Below are 24581 nucleotides of genomic sequence, written 5' to 3'. Positions count from 1 at the left end.
ACAATCACATACATATTATCAATACGTCTAGTATCACTGAGTCTCTAACCTCGAAAATATATTACACAACAAAAAGGTACAAATATTTTGTAATAAGTTTGGTATAATGAATGACAGTGTGTCTGTATAATCCGATTCCTTCATATAAACGTCTGCCTTTTCATACAATCAAGTTTTCGTTTGTTTTTTAACACTAATTATGTAGTATTGTTGTCATTGTTTACATTATGTACGTACCCATGTGTCGGGAAAAGTTAACGTTCTTGCTGGCATGGATGACCTTTGAAAAAGCCGTAATTCATGGGTTTTACGCATATATTCGCACACATTTTACCATTATTCTTGTAAAGAGAACTCTAAAGTATTTAAAAAGTAGGCATAGGTGAGCGTATATGTTCGTTTATTTAGTTTTTCAGCGTTTTGAAAAATTCAGTTTTCGTTTTTTTCCACTGAATAAGTTGTAGAAATGGCCCAGTGTCATATACGCTAAATATAGACATTTGACCTTTCAACCATGAATACATTCAGACGTAATATTATTGGCATTTTACATATTAAAGTGGAGAAAGTACCGGGTGTAATGAGGTTGACATTTTGAGAAAACGTTAATCTTGATCGCCAGTGCCCTCTAGCGGCGTCCCCTGTTGCTATTATTAATAGCTTTGGTTTTATATCGGTTGAATTATCAATTATAGTAACAGCATTTGCTGATTTTTGTCTGTCCAATTACCCCATTTAATACTGTAGCAGTTAGCTTTTTTCATTTCTATTTGATGAATTATCCCATACAGAACTATAGTACCAGCTTTGGTATATTTTTTATCATTTTAATTACCTATTTAGTACTGCTGTAATCTAAATATGGTTGTTTGTATCAATTACAAAATAATCTTCTGTGCCATTTTGGGAGTAAAAGTATTATCCTGAGAAAATGTGTTATCCTAGTGATAAAGCAAAAAAACTTAATTACCTTTTTTATTGCTACATTATATATATATATATCCTATACTAGTTTATTATGCACAAAACTACAACTATGCCATCATGACAGACCATTTGCAAGGACAGGAGAAGGTATGCTGTATACCTGTCATACATTCATATCATTCCATATCAGATATAATCTATCACCATCAAGATTTGTTACCTGTTGCAGTGTTGAGATACATAAAAATTATGTATTAACTACCATGCCATTGCTTATGCACAAGTCATCCAGTTGTACAGGTCAGCCTGTAAAGACATTTCCAATTCCAATTTTTAAGTTATGCTTTATATTATGTATCTTTTTTGGAATTCATGTGGTGGCGACAGTCATCCCGCCAACCGTGGGAACCACCGTTTTGCAACCACTGTTTGCTTTTTACGAGGCTGGTGGTCCTCTCTACCTTTGACGCATTTTTGTTTGGAAGACATTTTTTTTTATATAAAAAAAACTCATAAACCACACTTCATGCACCCACCCCACCCTACCCCTGCATTATCATGCTCAGAAAAATGGGGAAAGATGTCTTTTGGTCCACCACCATACATACTATACATGTCCATAGCATGTAGTCTTTATAGAAAATAAACAAAAAGAACAAAATCCAGCAAATCTTGTAAAATTCGGCAAATAATTTATTTCCCTTGAATACAAAGTGAAAATTATAAAACAAAATCACATGTAGCACACTTATAAATTTCCAATTTAATTCCAGAGATTTTCAATAAAATCTAATACTGAATGTGCTGATGTACCTTTAATTGTCTCTGGTGTGCCAATGGTACGGAATGTGGCAATTTATGTCTTTTCACATTTTTAAAAAATATGATCCAAAATATCATTGACTAAATTCATTCTCACCGCTCCGGTGGCCTAAGTTGTTAGAGCGTCTGCCTGGGATGCAGGTGGTCGCAGGTTCTAAGCACAACTGAGTCATACTAAATACTTATAGCATTATGATGTTAGTGTTAGAACTGGTCTGCCTGGTATCATAATAATATGACTGAGCGGGACATCATGCTACATGTCTGCAGCATTATGCCCCAGTGCTAGATATCACTATAAACTGCCATACTGCAGTCATCACAGCAATATGACTGAAAAATTGTTAAAGCTACATTAAAAATCCAAATCACACACTTGACTAAATTCACTATAATTATAATTTAATGGTTTGATCGCAGAAGTATCACTGATCATTTTGTAATTCTAGAGAATAATCTAAATAAAAAAATCCACCAAAACTAAAAACTGAACACAGCAACAGGATTTATTCCACTACTGATGTTAAAGTATGAATGAGTCATTTTTCAGGTAAAAACGTTTGTATAACCCTCCACTTGGACCTAGGTCGCAATTACCATTTTCTAGAAATACTCTGTCATCTTAATGGAAGATATCGTTTCTGGAACCTTAAATCGAATGTCATGATTGATTTCATTTTCTTTATATAGCCATAATGGTGAACTTATTTTGTAGTTATGTCTCCACTTCCATCACTAAACAGGGTTCATACAGATCAGAGAGCTGAAATTCAATGACTTTTCAATGACCAGTTTTCAATTTTCAATGACTACTTATGGTATCAAGTCTTCTGCTTCAGTTGCTAATTTAAATACAAGAAACAAATACAAAAACAATACAGAAATAAATAAATGTAATACAAAAGGGAAATGATATTTAAAAAGAACATCCTATTGTATGAAGGACATAACGCTGAATGCATAACATAATTGATTAAATTGTTATGTCCTGCATATTGGGATCATATTCTTCTCTTTGACATTTCTGCTCAGATCTCCATTTATCCCATCTATACATTTGATATTTTATTTAATTATTTACTCGATCCAGGCAATAACACCATTGTCGATCATTCTCTAAATGATGATAACCTTATGTTCCGTGTTTAGGCTCAAATAAACAACAGTAACAAAAGAGAGTGAAAACAACAAGCTTTGAAAAATTTAACAATTTATTTCCCTCAAAAAATCCCTGTAAAAATGGAAAAATACGACCATACGGTTTTAAGAATCAAATCCAAAAAAAGCACCTAAGAATAATCCACAAATAAAATTTTAAAAGTCATAATAATGAAATGTTCTAATGTTCGAATCCCAACGAAGAATCCAATATGGAAGGCAATGACGTATGCTGTATCCTATCATTCTAAGAATAAATATAAGAAAAAAGTTGTTTACTTCAGTAAAACTATTTTATGTCTAGGATCACGTATCCAATACAGACTTGATCTCACCTTTATTATTCCCACAACAAAAATTAAAAAAAGAACTTGTTCCAAACCTGCCAACCCTGAGGAGTCCATCTCAGTAAGACAGTTGATTTTTTTCTGTAAGTTTGACCAATTTTCAGTAAAGTGTAACAAAATATCAAAAATTGCTATTGTAAAGCTGGAAAACGTAATTAAAAGTTAGGTATTCGGAAGGTGCAGCGACGATAAACATTATGTTCAACTTAAAAGTTTGTAAAGTACACGTAGATTTTATTTACCACTAGTACAGTTGCACACATTTTTGTTCCAAACCACATGCTGCTCAATGGCTTGTTGCTGTCTCTCAACTTGATGTAATTCTTGGAAATTATTTTCTCCATTTCACATGATGATGGCAATCGTACTTCCCGCAACGAGTCATACTCAAATTGGCATGTGATGTCCAATAAACATAATTGTGTCACTTCCAGCTTTTATTAAGAAGAATCTGAACATTCCTTTTTATTTTTCTGTGTTGCTTATTATCACTTTTCAAGAGGCTTAATTTCCCTTTCGTCTTAAATAGTCATCGCTTGCAGGATGCAATTTTAGAAAAAATTCTATGATCAACAGTTTGATCATGCAGACACTTCGCATAAACAAATAGGTGCAGTTTAAAGTGTCTGACGTGCTGCTGTGAAGTTAGTCTGGTTCACTGACCAATTTCACTACTTCTAATATGAAACCCGGATCTAAACCAAACACGGACGAACACATGTTCCAGATTTTTCGGCAATGACCATTTTCCCGTAGTTTTTGCTTTTCCGTAAAGTACGTATTTTATGGGTAATTTTCATAAGACACTGTAAAATTATAAGAGTTGGCAAGTATGTTGTTCATGTGGCTGTTACTAATTTTGAATCAAGGCCAGGAGCTAGGTTAGCCGTAGGTGTTTACAACTGAAGAGTCAAGGTCAAACTATTTTCTGAAAAAATTTCCAGATCACGTAAACATGATTATATTATAACAGTATATAATAGAAAGAAAAAAATTAAAGCTGACAAACAATCAATAAAATTAAAAAAATAAAAATTAAATCAGATATATGTAACAATAAGCAAACTACCTCATAACATCTTCAGTATTCGATTTGGGTGGAATTATTTATTCAAATTATTATTCACTGGAAACACAAAGTGCTCATCATTTTAGGATTATTGAGATTTAATCCACAATACTACAAGCTGAATTATAAATTTTCACTTTGTATTCTAGGGAGATAAATTTGTTGTTTTTTGCTCCTAAATGACAAAACTGCTCAGCAGACATCCAGTATGGCTACCATGATGAAAATATTGAAAACCTGATTATCAGTCATTCTGTTAAATGGATGGTCATATTGAAGTCGGGGTTTTCGTCAAAAGCCTTCAAGTGGTGTCTGATTTGCCCCAAAAGAAAATAAACATCCTGTATAGTCATCAAAGCGGCTAATATTAAAACATCCTTAGGTGTAACAATATATCCCCATTTGAGATCAATTTCAGCTTTCCATTCCATAAGAATCCCTTAGGTATAACAGCAAGTCCGGATCTGAGATAAATTTCAGCTTTCCATTCCATAACAAAATAAATACCTCCTGAAGAAAAGTTTTCAATATTCTGGGCACTAATTTGAAACAAAATCCCAATGGAAATAAGAAAAGGTGCAAATATAAATACATTTAATTATAATCTAATGCAGTGGATGAAAAGATGAACCTGTCTGATTTTACAAAATACATTTCAACTTAAAAGTACAAATCCAGAAACTGTTGTCTCACTAATCTTGTACTCTATCAAGAGATTGTACTTATTTTGTTCCAGCATTCTTATAAATTGACCATTTATTATATCATTCATAAATTTAGATGTTTAACACAGCTTTAAAAAGTTTCAGCCATATCACTAAGATTTCTAGTGTAGTAGTTGATAGTCATGTCTAGCACTGTGGCATCGTGCCTCAAATATGCAGCATTATGTCCCACCCAGTCACATAACCCTGACACCAGGACAACCAGTCCTAACACTAACCTCATAATGCTGAGTGCCTAGTGAGACAGCGATTAGTACCATTTTAATGTCCTTGGTATGACTCGGCCTGGGTTCAAGCCTGCAATCTACCACATTCAACTCAGGGTTCAAACCCATGATCTCCTGTATCGGAGGTGGATACTCTAACCACTTAGGCAAATGGAGCAGTCTATTGTGTTTGCAGCTATGTATGTAAATACTCAGATTTGTTCCACATGCATAATTGCGTCACTCACTATAAAGTTGTGACTGATATTATTATTAACTGACCGAGCCAAAGATACGTTGTGTATTTGTGTAAGTATGCAATTAAAATAATTGAAACCCTAATTAAAATCAAAATCAAGCATAACAAAATCCAAATAAAATCCCATTTAGGCCTTAATGAAATAGCATGACTCAATTGTTTTCCATTCTCATATTTTTGTCTTCCTCCATTTTATATATTAAAACGACAGATCAGTTCTAGTTTCTGCACTTTACACCATGCATTACTATATAGACCTGATATTATCCCTTTACCTCATAGAGCATAGTTACAAAGTGCAGCACGCTATAAATATAACACCTGTTACCTATTCGACTCCATATGCATAGGCCTGCCTGTTAACTGTTAAGCAATCAAGTGTATAACCATTTTACATTTTTGGTACACATATATTATGTGTGGAAAAATTTAAGAGTAAAGTCCAATTGTTATAGCTGTGTAATTATTTTTAAAGGAAGAATTTGTATGTGCTTCAAAATCTCGAGAGAACTCATTTACCATCAAGTCAGTGAGACCGCTTGACTAACCGTAGCTGCCATTTCTCATACTAGAAATTTACAAGTTTTCTAAACGCGTCTACATCACTGTCATCTGAATTTGATAATTTATAAAACTAATTGCTGCCTACATCAATATCAGAGCCTTTACCTAAGTTACTGAAGCTTTCATAGTTGTGATTCTAATTGTGAAAACTTCGTAAGTACTGAATGAAAACCGTGACCTCCATTCTGGAGATTGGAGATTATGAACCAGTTACTTTAAATAGCAGATATCGACCAGATCATAAACAGTGACCACTTGATCTGACATAATTGTCATTTGCAGAAATGAATGTAGTATTTAATAGGGGGTTTTTCCGAAGACGGCGCTACGAATACCAGCTTAAAATGGCTGATGTTTACAGCAGATGTCAAAATGCGCTTCCCTGCGAATGGAGTAGAGATGTCCAAAGGCACTTGCATGAGGTAAAGGGTTATTTCATAAACCAGTGAAACTTTATGTCACCACCATATGAGGCTTTGTACTTTCAAGTGTTGAAGTGCCACTGACAATTTGACACACAAAATGGACACAAGGACACAAAAAGGAGAGAACTGTAGCACAAAAAAAGCAATATCTAGGGTTATTTTGGGACATTTTCAACCGTCAGATTCCACAATTATTGTATCAGGTAGGTTAGACAATTTCATTGAGGCATGCGTGAACCCGGCATGTGCAATTGTTGCTGATATTTTGTGTTTTATCTTCAGTTTTAATGATAATGAAAGAGAAAAACACAACAGCTCACAACCTGAAGATTAACTGAACATGTAAGTGCAATTTTTGTGTTTTTAATCAATTAAACACAATTTTGACATGTACATTTATTTCTTTGCTCAAATGAATTTTAAAATATCCAATTGACAAAAATATACACAAGGAACAAAGCAAATCAACTGTTTATCTGGGGCTCTGAATAGGTATTCACTGGCTAAAGAAAAATCATGTCGCATGGTTGCTGTTTAGCTTGAAAGTATTTGTAGTCAGTTGATTATCACCTAACTGCAGTGACACATGTAATATACAGTAAATAGGACAGCACATACCTCTGTATTGTTATCAACGCCCATGCATGTATAAGAGTTTAGTTAGAACTTTATATTCGTTCTCCTAACCTGAACTCCCAGGTCCTTTCTGTACGAAGGTTTTCTGGCTAATGGCTTATATGGTTAAGAACAGATACCACTCACCATGTAGCTATGTTACAAAGCAGGTTAGCATGCTGCAGAGGATGATTAAAAGCCAAAGAGTGCATAAAGAAGGGGGGTTAGAAAATTGCTGTAAATTACATGTTGTTAGTACGAGTGAAATTATTGATCGATACACAGATGTATATTTTTTACATATCTATACAAGTGGTAAAGAATGAATACAAAACAATATCTAGCTTATACATTTCTGGGACCCGGGGTGGCCACGTGGTCTAAGGCACACACCTTTACCAGCCATTTTCATCTCAATTCTGACTGTGGGTTCAAGTCTCAGGTATGACTTACAGCTGCCAGTAGCTTCCCATAGGTTAGTGGCTCAGCCTCTTACAGGGGTTTACAAGTGTTCTTCTGCCACCAGTTATACTGGCTGCCATATGCAGTGTAAAATAACTTGTGCTGAGAAAAAGCGTAAAACCTAAAACGACACCAGCATACAATTTTCCATAAACTTCAGCAGTTGTGAATAATTGTCATTTGCCTTTCCACCTTTTCAATCTGCTTTATTCATCATTGATGTATCTCTATCTTCACGCATTCGAGTCTTGGACTCGGCCAACATATTTGAGAAAGCCCACCTGTAGCTACCTGTGGGTTGGTGTTTCTTCCCAGGATTTACTTGGTTCTTCCTGTACCAAGTATACTGACTGCCACGTATAGCCAGCCAATATTGTGCTGAAATATGGTGTTAAACCTATAACTGCAACATGAAAACAAACCTGAATTGTCTTGTTTTATGCTAATAGATGTGATCAGCCAATGAACATGATAATGGGTTTAAAATAGTCACCTTGAAAATTTGTAAAGTCAGGGCTGAGCAAATCCCATAGCCCGACGTCCCGGACTAGTCATTTTTGAAGTCGGACAAGTAAAATTTTCCAAGTCGCTAGTCTGAGACAAGTGGGTTTTAAAAAAGTTGGGCTAGTTCTTATTTTCGTGCTTTAATGACTATATCTGCCTTTATTTGGCCAATCATGCCCTCTGGGCGTACTGAATACTTGATTCTACCCCTCTTCCTGTATACATTTACATCCTTTTACCGCCTGACTGCATATTGGGCTAAGCGACCAAATTATCGGCAAATCAAAACACGTAAAAAAAAAAAGTCAGTATGATCAATTAGCAGTCTTGTAAGCGGTTTTGTTGCAATGAGTTTACTCACTCTAGATCATAACGAGTGGCTCGCTATGATTTGAATCCAGCAAGTCAGTGTAATTAAATTAATGAAATGTACTTTACTGACATCACTGTTGGTTTCCTTTATGAACTGATTAAATGACAGTAATGATTCTTTAATTAAAATTGATTATACAGATGATTAACTTCCACGTGCGATATTGTTTTTGAAGTGAAACAATTACGCTAATTAATGAATTGTTTCAGTTCGTATTTAAAAGAGAAAATTGATGTTATGACCATTTTACAAGCAATCTGATAGTTACTCTGTGGATAAAATGAGTTTGCTAAATTATTTTCGCAAGTAAGATAATAACGGCGATTCGGCGAAGGTAAATTTGTTTGAAAATGAAGGGATAAAACTAAGACGGATACTGAGTTTCCGGTAGCTATTTCTGAGTGTGAACGAGGATTTAGTTCAATGAACTTAATCAAGACTTCTTAAAGGAATTCCTTAAACCAAAAGAGTTTACAAATGCTAATGAACATTTCTGGAAATGGACCAGAGCTCGAGGACTTTAACCCAGACACAGCTATCAACTGCTAGCTTAGTGCTGGTGCATGTGGCAGACATATGCATGGACATATTTTCAAATCCATCACATAAAACATATACATGAACCTGAAGAAGCCAAATGTATAACAACCAATGTTTTTGAAAAATTAAATTCTTTTAAGTAATAATTATGTTGTCTATCGTTTGTTTTTTTCTTTTTTTTTTTCTATGGATTAAGCACATACATCTCATCAAATCTCGGCAAGTGATTACCATTTTGGGACCAGTGAAAAATAAGGTGGGACTAATGACGAGCAATCAAAGCAACTGATAGTCAGCACCTTGGTAGTTTTGACGGAAACCGACATTACGAATAGCGCATGCGTAAGAGTTTAACGTTGTTTTTTCCGAGTTCATCGTGGCATAAACTGTCAGTTGACGACTCACACAGCAAATAACGCCCGAAGGGCATTATGTAAGCTGTGTGAGTCGGCAACTGACAGTGTATACCATGATGAACTCAGAAAAAAACGTTAAACTCTTATAATTGAAATTTTAATTATTTGTTATGTTATATTGTTTGCATCATTAAAAAACAGAAATCTTAATTGAGCGTAGTAATACATGTTTGTGGTTTTTCTGTTACGTAGCTATTTATAGCACTTGGGATGTCCAGCTTGATCGCAATAAGGTCATGATAATACCAGTCTTTCAACCAATGGAAGCCAAATTTTGTCAATTATTTTTGTATGTTTGTTAGAATGTTCTATTTCTTTAATGCTTACTTCATGTCTGTCTTAACATTACAGTAATTATTTGCTTTTTCATTTAAGAATTACATCTTCAGTATCAGTTACTGGAAAGCTTAAAACAGCTTTATATATATATATATATATATATATATATATATATATATATATATATATATATATAGAGAGAGAGAGAGAGAGAGAGAGAGAGAGAGAGAGAGATAGGGTTGTACACATTTGTTTGTTGCATATACCTATAAATTCTATATTCCAATGGCTCCCTCTCTTTCCTCCAGTAGTTTACAAACAAGTTTACCAAAAATAACAAATGAACATTAAAATGAACATTTAAATTGTCAATTAAAACATGTATTAAATGTGCATTTCCTTAATTTAATTTGATTTTGTAGTGCAATAGGTACAAATAAAGTAGGTTTCATCAGCATCTTCCTCATCTGTTAAACCAACACAGGCCAGGTATACCATTTCTCACATAAGTCACAGCAAATCCAATGTACATTTGACTCATCATCAATAGTAGGTGGTTCGGCCTCGTTACATATCTCATCTTTTTTTTTTTCATGCTTGATGATCTTCTACCCTTGCATAGTATTTTCATTTATATTCTTTCTCTGCTTCTCTCTGTTTCTTTCTTTCCTCTCTTTGTATTTTCCTGCATTCATTCTTTTCTTCTTCTTTCTTCTTCTTCAGTTTTGTTAAAAAGCTGCAGATAAAATCTATCACTAGTTATCACTCTTGCCGCAGTGATGCATCTGTCTTCTTTTTGCTGTTTGGGGCTTGCAGGCACTGGTGGGGAAAAGATCAGACAAAGCTTCGGCGAATATTCCTTCCTTCACTAATGGACTACCACGTAAGTAAGATCCACACTTCATCACGAGAATAATTGGATGCAGATGATGAAGTTGTAATCAAAGATGTTGAAGGTTTTGCTTCTATACATGTGGAAGTATTCAGATCTGGAGATTTTAACGCTACAATTTGGGATGATGTCAATGGGAGCTGGCTAGAGTTGACTTTGTAGATGAACTGTGATGGCATAACTTGCGTTTTGTCAATTGCATCTGGATTCACAAAGGCCAGACTTCTTAAAACTATCCTTAATTTTGGCTGGAGAGCACACATTATCAATTGCATACGACAAAATTACTGGAAACTTAGCTTTGTTGATAGTTTGATGCTGATTGATGAATCCAAGATTCAGAGCGATGGAAATGAATTTCATCTTTAGAGGCCCCATGATTCCAACATCTAAAGGTTGCAAAATGTGTGTAATGTTGTGTACTGTGTGCAGGAAGTCCAATCAGCTCAATATAGTTTTCTCTGGCCAGCTGAACTACATCCAGGTTGCTATGGCTGTCATGGTTTTCCGTAACCAGTAACACTGGGCGATCTTTCCCAAAATTTGGAATGAACAGGTCTTTAAACCATGTCAGAAAAAGATAGCTGTCCATGTATCCAGACTCCAAACAGCCAGTTACCTGGAACACCATCTTCATAAGCATTATGGGGGAAAGATTTTTCAAAAATTAGAAACATGGGAAGGACTCGACCATCTGCAGCAATACAAATGCGGGCATTGATATGTCCAGATGATAACAGAGCTTGCTGGTATGTGTAATGGCCCTTCACACCATTGACTTTTTGTCATGGCTTCTCTCTTCTGCTCCCACCAGTCTCATCGCAATTAAGTATTCTGCCTGGGTCTTTTTCTAAGCCAATCTTCTTTGTGGTGTCCATCAAAAGGGCAAAATAACTGTTCATGACATTTTCATAAGACATGCGTGACCTCCCCCTATCAACTCGTTCTGGCTCTCTCTCTCTTTGAGTTCTGGATGTCGGCTAAAAATTTTCTAAACCATTTATTTGAGTGACTTTTCTCGGAGCTGAATAGAGTTGTTCTGTCATTTTTCTTCATAATGGATATGATATACCATCTAGCAATAGCCCTTGTCATTGGGAACCCTTGCTGTAGCATATACTTCATGTATGATACTAACACATCTTCTTTTGTTGCATCTAGCATTCTGTTTGGTCCAGGGACATGTTTCAAATATTGACCTTTCAGAGCATCTTCGATTGTCTTCCTTGGAATATTGTATTCCCTGGAGGCCTGACTAAAGGTGAGCTGTAACTTCTTCACAGACGAGAGGGCAGACAATAGATCTTGGAGATACTTTAAAAGCTTTGCCATTTTTCTACAATAAATTATTAATTCATTCAATGTATTGTATCATTTGTAAATAACATTATATATATATATATATATATATATATATATATATATATATATATATATATATATATATATATGGGGGGTGCTATCAATCACTATTCTATTTCATTCAAACGTAAGATCTTTTTGTGATGACAAGACCATGCTGCATTTTATTCATTTACTTTCATTAAATAAGTATTAAACAATATCAACAGTTGAGAGAGAGAGAGAAAGAAAGGGAAAAATATAGTGTGTGTGTGTGATAATTAATGGGTAGCAAAAATGAATAATAAGCTTGCGTTTTGTTACGGTTACATCCCTTTTCAAACTAGTTTTGAGATGACCCCTATACTAGGAATTATTCATGACCCCGAGTTACTTTCATATAGGAACGCTGTACTACATCATTTGTTGGTGCTGTCATAGTAATGTAAGTTCGAGAGATCCTTTGGTGTGTATATTATAAACAATTACTTTCAAGTGGATATTTTATTCTTGGAGGATACATTTATTAATGAATAAAAGTTTTTACAACATTTCAATATTAATGTCATCTGCATGGATCTGAGGCCCCATATCCAATTGTTTTGTCATAGAGCTTACGTACATACTGAAGTAACATTTATGGAAAAAATTTACCCCCCCCCCCCCCCATGTTTACATAATCGGATTTAGGTCACTTGAGCTCACCAGTAACATTGTTCTTACCTTTAAAGCTGGAAATTATTTTTCTTCACTGGAATGAAGGTAAATGGCCTTTCAAAATTATCTTCATACTGGAACGTATGAAAAAGGCACGTGAGTACGAGAAATATGACTTTGGCGGTAAGTGGTCCCCATGCAGTACAACAGATTCGTGTAACCTTTCTTGTTCCTAATGGATACATGCATTTTTTATAATAAAATTCCCACATACCTTTAAATGGCGAATATTCATTTTATTTTCTTGTCAATAAATATTCCTTGCATAATCATTATCAAAGTTCCTCAAGAGATAAACGCTTCCACACCAGCATTCATGTACACTGTATTCCGCCATTTTTAGGCAACGCTAAGCCCATTTCTGTCAACCAGTCCAAACCGGTTTTTACGTCGCGTGCTAAAACTCTCAATGCAAGCGACACCTGGCGGCAAATATTTTTTACTACGATTAAGAAGTGTGACTTGGTGGGCGAACGGCCATTGATGTTCGTTTTTACATTTTTTTTTAAAATCATAACCAAGATAATACAATTATAATAAATAAATAATTAACATACCTATTAAAAAGTAGCTTAGTATTAAATTCTATAACAATAAAGGAAATTGTGTTTGTAATTTACTTAATTAAACAGGCCTACACACATGACTGTTTTATGCATACTTCAATCATAACGATGTTATTTCAGATTTAAGTTAAATTTAATTTTATTTAAATATTTTAAAATGTTAGTGTTGACAATAAAGTTATAAATGATTTGTTGATGTGAATGAAGTAAAAATAAAATATGTTACTTGCCTTGATGAGGTGTTTGGTACTTGGAGATGACATTACTGGCCTCAGCTGTCGCGTACAGAATCCCACTGTCCCAGAAAATGGCCGAGGGACGACGTGGTATCCCCTCCGTATGAATGGCCACTAACTGACATGTCTCTGTCAGATGATGAATGGAGTGTGAATTACACACAAATAAATGTCCATCATCATCTACAGTTATTCCAAATGGCCCTGACCGTCCCTCATGTTTGTATCTGTATGACGGTTGACTTGGATTCTGTAAATTAAATCCATACACACCAATGTCAGGGGAGTAGTTAGAAGCAAGACACGAAATATACACCATGTTTCCTTTTGTCGTCAACCAACTAAACACCCCTCTACAGACTTTGTGTAAATTGTCATATCGTCCATCTTGTAAATACACAACGGTCCAACATATCGTGTCGTCTTTTCTACCACAGACAACAACTTTGTCCATGAATCCAGCTACACCATGACAGAATTCAAATGATGTACGTAAATGAAATGTTTTACCCCTAGAAATGAGACCGGAGTCCTGTACCGACATGAGTGTTATACCGTTAGTCATAACCACACACAAGTCAGTGTCATTTACACGACACACGCCCCAAAGAGCTGACTCCAGTCTGTCAGATGAAGACAGCAACATGCCGTCATGGCGTCTGTACACACGGACTTTATTAGACTTCAAGTCTGTGATGACCAGCTTGTCTCTGACCACAACGATACCACTAGGGTGAAGTTCGTCTGTAAATAAAAATGATATAAACATCAATAATGACATGAATAATTATATTAAAATAAAATATAACTTATAGACATAAACATAGATTGAATTTATGACTTTCAATAATAGTCTACTGTCACGATTAATCACCACCACCACAACCATCGTCGTGTTGTTTTTGTTGTTGTTATTATTATTATCAGAGAGATCTAGATTAGACATAAAAATGTCACATATAAGTAAACGAATTTACCAGGAAAATAAAAAATCAATACTGTATGATACTCGTAGTTGCGTGATTGTATTATTATTATTATTATATTAAGCGGGATTAAACAGCAGACATCACATGGAACCAGTGAGCACACTAAAAAAAGTTCTGTACAGTATTTTTGTACATTATGTTTACGTTCATAGTAGTAATAATTAAAACAATACTGTACAGAGTCATGACTCATTATAGTGTGATAACTAGTTCCATGTGGAAACTGTTGTTTTTCCTGTCATTTTCAACTGATAAACAAAACTAAAACTTCGGTCATCAATATTCCAATAGATAGGTGTAGATTGTGCTACCTGTATCATTATTCATTTATTATTATTATTATTATTATTATTATTATTATTATCATTATTCATTTATTATTATTATTATTATCATTATTCATTTATTATTATTATTATTATTATTTCAAGATGGATCTTGGACCAGACGTCACATGGAACCAGTAACCACACTATCCTACTTCTGTACAGTATTTTAGTAACTTTAAAATGTCAGATCTACCGTACATTTATTTGGATATATGTAATGTATTCATTTAAAAAATACTGTACAGAGTCACGAGTCAGTATCGTGTGATAACTGGTTCTATGTGGAAACGGTTGTTGTCCCCCTATCATTTCTAACTAGTACACTAAAACAACTATACAAATAAACCTTGGGTCATTGATATTCCTAGGGATAAGTGTAGATTGCTAACAAAATTAAAGCTATTACCGTAATATTGGGGTGTGGTTTGAGAGCAGGGGTGATTTTTAAAGAAATTTCAAAATGAGTCAAGTTCTATATCGATATAAACATTCCCTACGTGCGAAATACATTTATATATGACTGAAACTGACCCCGGGGTTTATCCGTATACTCCCCACCCCATTTGGATTTCAGGTCAGGATTGCTTTGGGTTGTTTTATCTTCTATCAAACTGGGCAAAAAAATAAAAAAAATATTTGAGAGTTAAAAAAATTTGCCCACCCACTAGCCTCAAAAATATAAAAGAATGGTAGTTTCTTAAATAGAAAAAAGGCTTTATTATCAATCAAATCAAATTATAATTGAGTACTTTACAAAACTGTTATTACCATACTTTAGAGGAAGATGAAATTTTTATTCAGCACAATTTATTGCATTAAAAAATAAGACAAACGTAAATTTATTTAATTTTTGAAAAAGATTGGTTTAGAAATATTAGCGCTGACCATAAAAACTAAACAAGAATAATATATACAAAAATGAAATATACCTTACTGTAAAGATAAAAGATACAGTACTTGATTATTCATCTAATACATCCCTGTCATATCCAACATTTCAACGCACCCTAAATATACTATTACCCTAAATATTTCAGTGAAAATCCCAGTTGGTAGATTCTGTGAATTTCTTCCCTCTCCACTATGTCGTCTGCTGCTCTCTGTGTCTTACCTCCCTTGCGTTATGACGTTGACACTGGCAGAACGCTGGTGATCAAATTCAACCAGACAAAATTATACAATCTGATAACGACATCACACTAAGTATGACGTCACACAGCGCGTTTGAGTCTGGTGATTAATATTTCTACACGATTGATTTTCATGTATCATGAGCGGGATTACATCAACTTGTCTGTATGCAAATACGTGGAGCTGATGTACTGAGGTTTAGATGACACAGGAATAAATACAACCTTAGGGTAGCGACATAATATAAAATGAATTTAAAGCGTGAGGAAATTGCATGATTTCTTGTATCAAACAAACTCAGCCTACTACAGCAGTATAAAAAATATATTTGTAAAGCGAAGACATTAAACATTACAGGAAAATGAGTATGTGTATTCTAAAGTTCTTATTTAATGCACATCAGGTTTGTTTACAGTATGGAAAAACATCGTCAGCTTCGAATTAAAGACGAAATGAGGATATATTTCATAATTATTATCGAACCTTTATTGTCTTCTAATCACCACAGGATGTGAAAAGATGCGCATTTTTTAATTCAAATGTTAATCACTTTCACTGAAATCAATTCTGCTGCCCATCCAGCCTCCCAAGCCATAACGCTAAATCATACATGAAAATACGTGGAGTGAGAGAAAACATACTGACCTGGATTACGTCCTTGAATCTAAACATACACCAAGTAACCTACAAGAACTTCGGTCCTTATAACCGTATGTGTGGAATTTTTCTACTGTGATAAACGGTAACAAAGATACAATGTTTTCAATAACCTACTGAGACCAGATGGCTGTACCGTAAATTCCTTGGCTGTGCGACACATGTAAAATGATGTATACTGTAATTTAGTTGATAATTTTTTAATTGTGCCTCTTAAACTTCATATGGTTCTATTGCAAATCATTTTATGTCAAAATTTCCGAAGTCCTCTCCGTCTACTGTATCGCTCCCTGCTTGTTTGATCAGCCTTACGGCATTTTTACCCACCCACCCGCTAATTCGACCCTCTCTCTCTCTCTCTCTCTCTCTCTCGCGGTATATATATGGTGGTGAAGCTAAGAGACTAATCGACCAACAGAGACATTGAGAATAAAGCCAATCGTATCATCAGTAGCTCCCCAACCCCCTCCCATTGTCCAGAGCCCAATTTAGGGGCAAGCGACACGGGCGAATCCTGTGGCGTCACAATTTTCAATGATAAAAAAGGGATTTAAATAACTAAAGTCGTGAATACGGACCACAGCTGATTTTCTATCTGCAGCTGTTTGCCTGTGACAGATGTTGATGTATCTGGAACTATGACGTTACAGCTGACTCTCTCTCACTCTCTCTCTACACGCACATAAACACACACTGGACAAAAATGTCTTATCATGGTAGCGACGGTAAAATGAGCAAGCCTCGTTTCCTTTAGGTGATAAACGTATGCAAATCATGTAGATACTGCAGGGATAAATTCTAATTCGGTTTTTTTTGGGGGGGGGGGCGGAGGGTTAAAATATTTCAGTAGGAGTGTACCTGTTATATACGTACAACCCAAGCAGATTTTTGAAACAACAACAACAGCAGCAATAAAGGAAAACTAAAATAAACTGAAAGGAAAAAAAAAAAGAGAACTGAATTCGGTATAGTTTTCCATGGATCGCTTTGCCAACAAAGTAAATCCAAACCGATAAATTCTGAACGTGTACGGTAAATTTTGAGTTTGAAATCACTTACAAGGATAATGTTTTGCACATTCATAGCAAAATAGTGTTACTTCCCAACTTCATTACATTGATATTTTAACATTTCCTCTAAGATGCAATCTTTTGACGAAAAAGTGTATTTAAAAAAATTGGTTCAATGCATCCTAATAAAATTTACATTTTTTCACGAATAACCTACGCAAGTGTATGCAAGTTTGTCACATAAATAATCTGAAAAAAGACGTTATTATTTTTAAAAAAAATTACTAAAATATTTTGGGGTGGTATTCCTCGTTTTAAGATTAGATTCAATTTTTTTACAAATCATTCGCAATATTCCCTGATTTCTAATTTAATTGAAAATGTTAACTAATCACGCTGAAATCGAGTCTGCTGGCCCTCCTACACTTACACCATAAAGCTAAATCATACGTGAAAAGATGTGGATAGAGAGAAAGAAAGAGAGAGAGAAAATGCTGATCTGAATTACAACCTTGAATTTGAACTTATACCAAGTAACCTACAAGAACCTCTGTCGACATAACGTACGGGATTTTACTACTGTGTTCAACAATAACAAAGATACAACGTTGTAATAACCTACCGAGACCAAATGGGTGTAATGTTTTTTGCTTCTTTAACGTGATAAAGTACTAATGCAGATCACTGTGTACATTAAAATGTCCGTAGGTCTGTCCGTCTCTTGGTATCGCTAACTTCTCTTTTGTCTATCAGTCTGTACGCCGGTTTTACCCCAGCTAATGTCTGCCCCCCCCCCCCCGATCGATCGATCGATCGATCGATCTATGCATGGTTGTTAAACTAAGAGGCTGAAAAAAAGCAACAGAGAGGTAGACAATACAACCAGTCTTATCATTAGCTGACAGATCCTCCTCCCATGTTTCTGTTCTGGGCCCAATTTCAGTGCAAACCACCCAGACGAATCCTGTGGCGTCCAAATTGCTAATAAGAAATAAGGTATTTAAATAACTAAACCCGGAGCACAGCTGATTCTTTGCCAGTGGCACGTGACGATGTATCTGGACTTATGATGGGAAAACTGACCGATCAATAATCACACACACACACACACACACACACACACACAGCGCACGGATAAAACTGACTGAAATCCAGCATCTTCCTAAATTCGGTTTACTTTTAGCGGTCAAAAGATTTTAGTAGGAGTGCACTTGTTATACACGTACAACACAAGTAGATGTTGGGGGTGGGGGACAAGAAACAACAATAAAAACAACAACAACAACAAAAATCCATTGAAAGAAAAAAAAAAGAGAGGAAAAAAAAAAGAGAGAACTGATTTCGACATAACTTGTGTCATGGATCGCTATGCCAACAAAGTAAATCCAAAACGATAAATTATGAGCGTATATGGTAAATTTTGAGTTTGAAATCACTTACTGTAATAAATTGCGTTTGGTACATTCTTCGCAAAACATTGTTACTTCTCAGCTTCATCGCTCCGGTGGCCTAGTGGTTAGAGCGTCCGCCTCGGATGCGGGAGGTCGTGGGTTCGATCCCCGGCCGAGTCATACCAAAGACTTACAAAAATGGTACTAACAGCTGCCTCGCTTGGCGTTCTGCATTAAGAGGTTAGTGTTAGGACTGGTCGGCCCGGTGTCAGGATAATGTGACTGGGTGGGACATCATGCTACATGTCTGCGGCATGATGCCCCAGTGCTAGACATCACTATAAACTGCCACATTGCAGACATCGTAGCGATATGACTGAAAAATTGTTAAAGTTAAGTTAAAAATCCAAATCACAACACTTCTCAGCTTCTTTATATAATCTACACTGATATTAACATTTCCTCCCAAGATTAAATCTTTTGACGAAAAAGTGTATTTTTCACAAACAAAAAATGGTTCAATTTATCCTAATAAAATTAACAGTTTTTCACCAAGTAAGTACCTACGCACGTGTATGCAAATTTATCAATATTTAGCTTTCTGAAAACAAATAGTAGAAATTTTCATTGTCATAAAATTCAGAATATTCAAGGACAAAGTCAGCTACCTTCATGAAAACAAATTTCCATGAAAAATCTATTACTATTTTAAATGTGCGACCAGGATCTTCACGTGAAAAGAATGATCCCATTTTATCAATATTTCCATAGTATTTTCTAGGTAAATCTTCATGAATACAACGTTTTGACGAAAACTTGACTTTTTGTGAAAACAAAATACTTTTGTGATATGCATTTTGGTGCAATTTTTTCATGAAAAATCACTTCTTCAGTGACATAAACGGCCATTAATAACAGTTATTTACCAAGGGCATATAAAATAAAGAGAATAATCTGATTTTGAACCAAAATTTCCTACATATTAAGTTTCAAGAAAGACACATTATGTGCGAAATGCAAATTTTGCGTTTCAGGATTTTTTTGTGAAATTAAATATGGACCCTAAAAGAATATGATTTTTGTCGAAGTGAGAGTCCATTGGCTTGATGTCAACGTGGTTATGAAAATTGGACTGCGACTCAAGATTATGCGTTGACCCGCCTGAAATGACAGATGCAAACCCTGGTTGACCTTGAGGTGGGGTGGGGTTGAACGATTATTATTTCTCTTGCTTCTACCAGTTGCAAAATAATATCATGTTCATAATATGTACAAATAAAGCTAACGGTAAAATAATGAAGGTATCAAACTACGTCATCCCTCGTTATATAATGCACCATTTACCATGTGCATAATACGCGTATATAAAGCTAAACCAGGCATTATAAATTCGATTAATAGAATAATTATATATCACAATATAAGTACGATACCATAAGTGAAGGGAAAAGGTAAAAATATAACAGTTGCTGGGTTTTATGGCTAACTACCGCACTAACATATCATATTCTTTTGATAAAATGCAGTGACACCATACAAATTAGATTGGAGCCTTTCTCAAATGAAAAGCATCGACTCGTCGTGTCTCTTATTAATTTGGTATTTTTACAGGGATATGTAGATTACAGCAAACACTTCTAAAGGCTGCTCCATAAATGGGGGTGGGAGATTCAAGTGCAGAATTTTAGAAAATTGCGATGCCCTTCCTGGTCTGAATTATTACATCAAATAGTCATGTGCCAACCCCTGTTTAGGTAAAATTGCTACCTGAGATTGTCAGTAATTTTTGCAGGAGCTGTTTTTGAAGAAGAAAATTATTCCTTGAAATATGATAAATAACCCAGGCTGTATTAATTGTTTAGAACTTAATAAGAGTTACAGGGTCCACATAATTATTAATGGCTAATCTCTCTCTCTCTCTCTCTCACACACACACACACACATATATGCATACATACATACATATGCACAGACACACACACACACACAACACAACACGCACGCACACGCACAAAACGTCCGTGGACAACACTCTGACAGTCCTCATTCGAAACACACACACACACGCACGCACGCACACACAATGTCCGTGGACAGCAATCGGTCAGTCCTCACTTGAAACACACACACACACACACACCGTCCGTGGACAACACTCTGACAGTCCTCACTTCAAACACACACACACCAGCACAGACACACACATACACACACTGCCCGTGGACAACACTCTGACAGTCCTCACTTCAAACACACACACACACACACCAGCACACACACACACCAGCACACACACACACACACACACACACACTGCCCGTGGACAACACTCTGACAGTCCTCTCTTCAGACAGACACACACACACACACACACATCTTGAGGAGAGGAGGAGTGAAATGGGGATGGGAGGGAGAGCTTTGGATGGCTACCCACTAGGGGTGTGATACTGTCAATGCGCAGGCCAGAGTCTCCAACTCATCCCCCGACCCAGACATGAGTCCCACCAAACCTTAGGATCCAATTCCAAATTTTAAAATTTCAACTGGTTCTAAATCCTAAATTTAATATAAATTAAACAGGAACCCCAATCCAATATAAATTACATAACATTTAAATTGTAAAATTTGTAATAATCGGGAAAAATTTGAAACTTTCAAAACTTAGGTATAGCAGCAGAGGGGCTGTACAGACCGAAACTTTTTGCACAATAAACCCCTCCAGGAAACTATTCCTCGATAGAGGGCTTATTTCGACGAAATAAACCCTTCTATTCAGAATACAGGACAAAAAAAAAATGTCCCCCGAAAACTCGAAGAGTTTCCAGGGACAAACTCGTTGAGTTTGCACTGACAACTTGGGTTACTTCAATAAATCTGAAACAGTTTCCGTGGCGGGGTCGTTATTGAAAAATCCATGGGTCGGGTCCATCCCCTCTGCTGCTCTGGGAAATGAGTTTCCAAGGAAAAACATTTTTATGTTAGCGGAATTAAATCATTGACAAATAAATAATGGCAAATATTGGAGAAGCACATACGACTAGATTAGCTCGAGAACGTCTCGAAGCAATTCAGAAATTTCTTCCTGTCCGTGATAGTGTCAGACAAAAATTACAACTAAGACAGCAAGCACGGGAAGGCTTTGCAGAGACTACGGAGGAATTATTTAAACCCGTGACCAAAGCTACTGAAAAATCCGCAGCTGTTACCAAAGAGGCTTTAATAGAGCAAAGGAAAATTTTACAGGATATTTCAGCTGGACTTAAACCCCCGCCTCCACCCGATGAAGTTGTTGTGTCAGTACCTGCTGGTAAGCGAGTAACAGGGAGAATTACTGACCCCGCCAAAAGATTTACGCCGGATTATATTGAACTTCTTAAAAATGTACCAGAAGAGAAATTACCTGAGACAATACTGTTAGGATTGATTAGAAGAGATGTGTCTTTAAACCCAGAACACGGTTCTATGACAGATGATAATTTTATCAAATATTCGTATCGTATACGTGAAAATAAAAAACAAATCAGCAGGGACGATACAAAATACGATAGACTTGTAGATGCTATACGTAAACTTGAAATTCCACCATCGCAACCTCAAGAAGAAAAATCACCGTTGCAACACACAGAACGACAACAATATCCTTCACGGCGAAGAGCAATAGATCCTGACCTAACTCCGTTAAGTGAATACGAGGCTGCATCTGAAGGAAGTCCGCGGGGCCAAAAATTCAAACAAACTAGGTCGCCGATAATTAGCTTAACAACATCTTCTGAAAGTTTGCCTCAAGACATTTTATCCCCAAGAATTGTACCATCAACAGGGGAGGGTTTAGGATCCGGTTTTATTGCCTGCCCTAATAATATCATCGATGATGTATCACGGTTGGAAGTTCTCATCGGAGGAAGACGTGCCGGAAACAATTCTCCGGAAATTATAAATGAAGCCGCAGATATCTGTCAGAGACTATTTCAGCGTGGCATCATGGATATCAGCATCTACCGGGGGCTCATTGATGAACTCGCAGACGGTTACCACAGCGACTAATAATTAAATTTGCTAGCAAATTCAGTTAGATAAACAATAATTAAATAAAATGATACTACACGATTCTTTTCGCAGACCAAGAAGTGTCAGAGTAGTAAACTCACGATTACCAGTATACGAGGTTGTTTACGGAGATGGAGTCGGTGATGTTGTTAGGGATTTAGTCACAAGAATCGCTCCGAAAGCTGGACCGTTAGCAAAACAATTCGCGATGAAAGCCGCTGATGTTGTCAAGGATAAAGCCATTGGCACTGTTGGTAGTCTTGCCGGGAAAGCATTTCAATCAATCAAGGATCGACTAGCACAGCTGATACGAAAAAAAAACCCAGTCGAGAGGTTGGTGCCAGTAAAACTACCATCCACTGAAGCTATGCCGGCAAATGTTAGTAGCGTAGTAAATAAGGCCGTAAATCAGAAATTAGCTGAGATCGCAACAGCAGGAATTACCTCCAAAGCGTTGCAAGATAGTGTAACTGCTAATTTGATAGCTGGTAGTGGTTTCCGGTGACGATAACATTTTAATTAGATCATCACAAATAATAATAATGTTTGCACGAAAATCCAATGACGCGTTTGATATGTCCAAACCAGTACTTAAAGATGATTCTGTACGTGATTTTCAATATTATTCTTATGAAGCACGTGATCCTAACCAACGCGGAAGAATTGAACTACAGGTCCAGGATACAAGTAGATACTTCTTGCCCGCTGAGGCCTTCATCGAAGTTGAAGGTAGGCTTTTAAAGAATGATAACACTAACTACGGAATCGGCGACCGAGTTGGATTTGTTAACAACGGCATCATGGCGTTATTTAAATCCGCTATTTACATGATAGATGGAAAAGAAATTGAAACAATTCATGATAACGTCGACGTTGCCACAACAATTCTCGGGTTGGCGAGATACTCGGATGATTACACCAGATCAGCCGGACCATCAATGATGTTTGCAAAGGATATAACCGACAGCCCCGAGAACAGGAATGTAACAATGAATAATGCCGGTGACGCAGTTGCATCGATGAACGAAAATTTTAATTTGGGTTTTGCAACACGTAGATCGATGTTAAGTGGAGATGAAGAGTTCTCAGGTGTGATTCCATTGTCTCACATCTTTGGATTCTGCAGAGATGTCCACAAGGTCATATTCGGTGCCAAACACACAGTTGTACTTGTGCGAAAACCTGATGATAATGACGCTATCTGGCGAGATGCTGCTGTTGCCCCTGGTCAGGTAATACTAACTAAACTGTGGTTGTGGATGCCAGTGTTGTCTCCGTCAATCACCGAAGAACAACGACTGTTGTCTTTCATGGACACGGGCGGTAAATCACTGCTATCCTGGAAAACAACAACCACAGACGTTATTCAGGGTGATAATGGTGGGTTGTTTACATGGCATATATCATCGCAACAAGGAGTATCAGCACCACGACATATTTTCATTGCATTTCAATACCGTGCTAGAACAGATAGCCAGGAAAGAAATCCAATGGTATTTGATACACTTGGAGTTTCTGAAGTTTCGTTGAGAATAAATGGGCATCAGGAGCCATCTGAGGATATATTAATAGATTTCGAACATC

At 36.1% G+C, this 24581-nt stretch overlaps 1 protein-coding gene across 3 annotated transcripts in view; it reads right to left on the bottom strand.

Moving 5' to 3' along the window:
* The window catches only part of LOC149774661 (uncharacterized), a 141681-nt gene that overhangs the window by 94723 nt on the left and 22377 nt on the right, over positions 1–24581 (bottom strand). For 2 of the 3 annotated variants that reach the window (XR_016416736.1, XM_089944847.1), the window contains exon 3: positions 13438–14187. Coding sequence is in view for 1 of the 3 variants with exons in the window: in XM_089944847.1 (XP_089800973.1) it covers positions 13438–14187 (750 nt within the window). In the remaining 2 variants the exon portion in view is untranslated. Of the gene's footprint in view, positions 1–12855; positions 13400–13437; positions 14188–24581 lie in introns of those variants that run through there. The other variant, XM_089944848.1, reaches the window with a different exon arrangement.

Source organism: Sinohyriopsis cumingii, unplaced genomic scaffold, assembly GCF_028554795.1.
Source record: "Sinohyriopsis cumingii isolate HCF-2022 unplaced genomic scaffold, ASM2855479v2 utg000160l, whole genome shotgun sequence".
Classification (NCBI taxonomy): domain Eukaryota; kingdom Metazoa; phylum Mollusca; class Bivalvia; order Unionida; family Unionidae; genus Sinohyriopsis; species Sinohyriopsis cumingii.
Note: the sequence above shows the minus strand (reverse complement) of the source record. Positions and strands in the feature narration are given on the sequence as shown.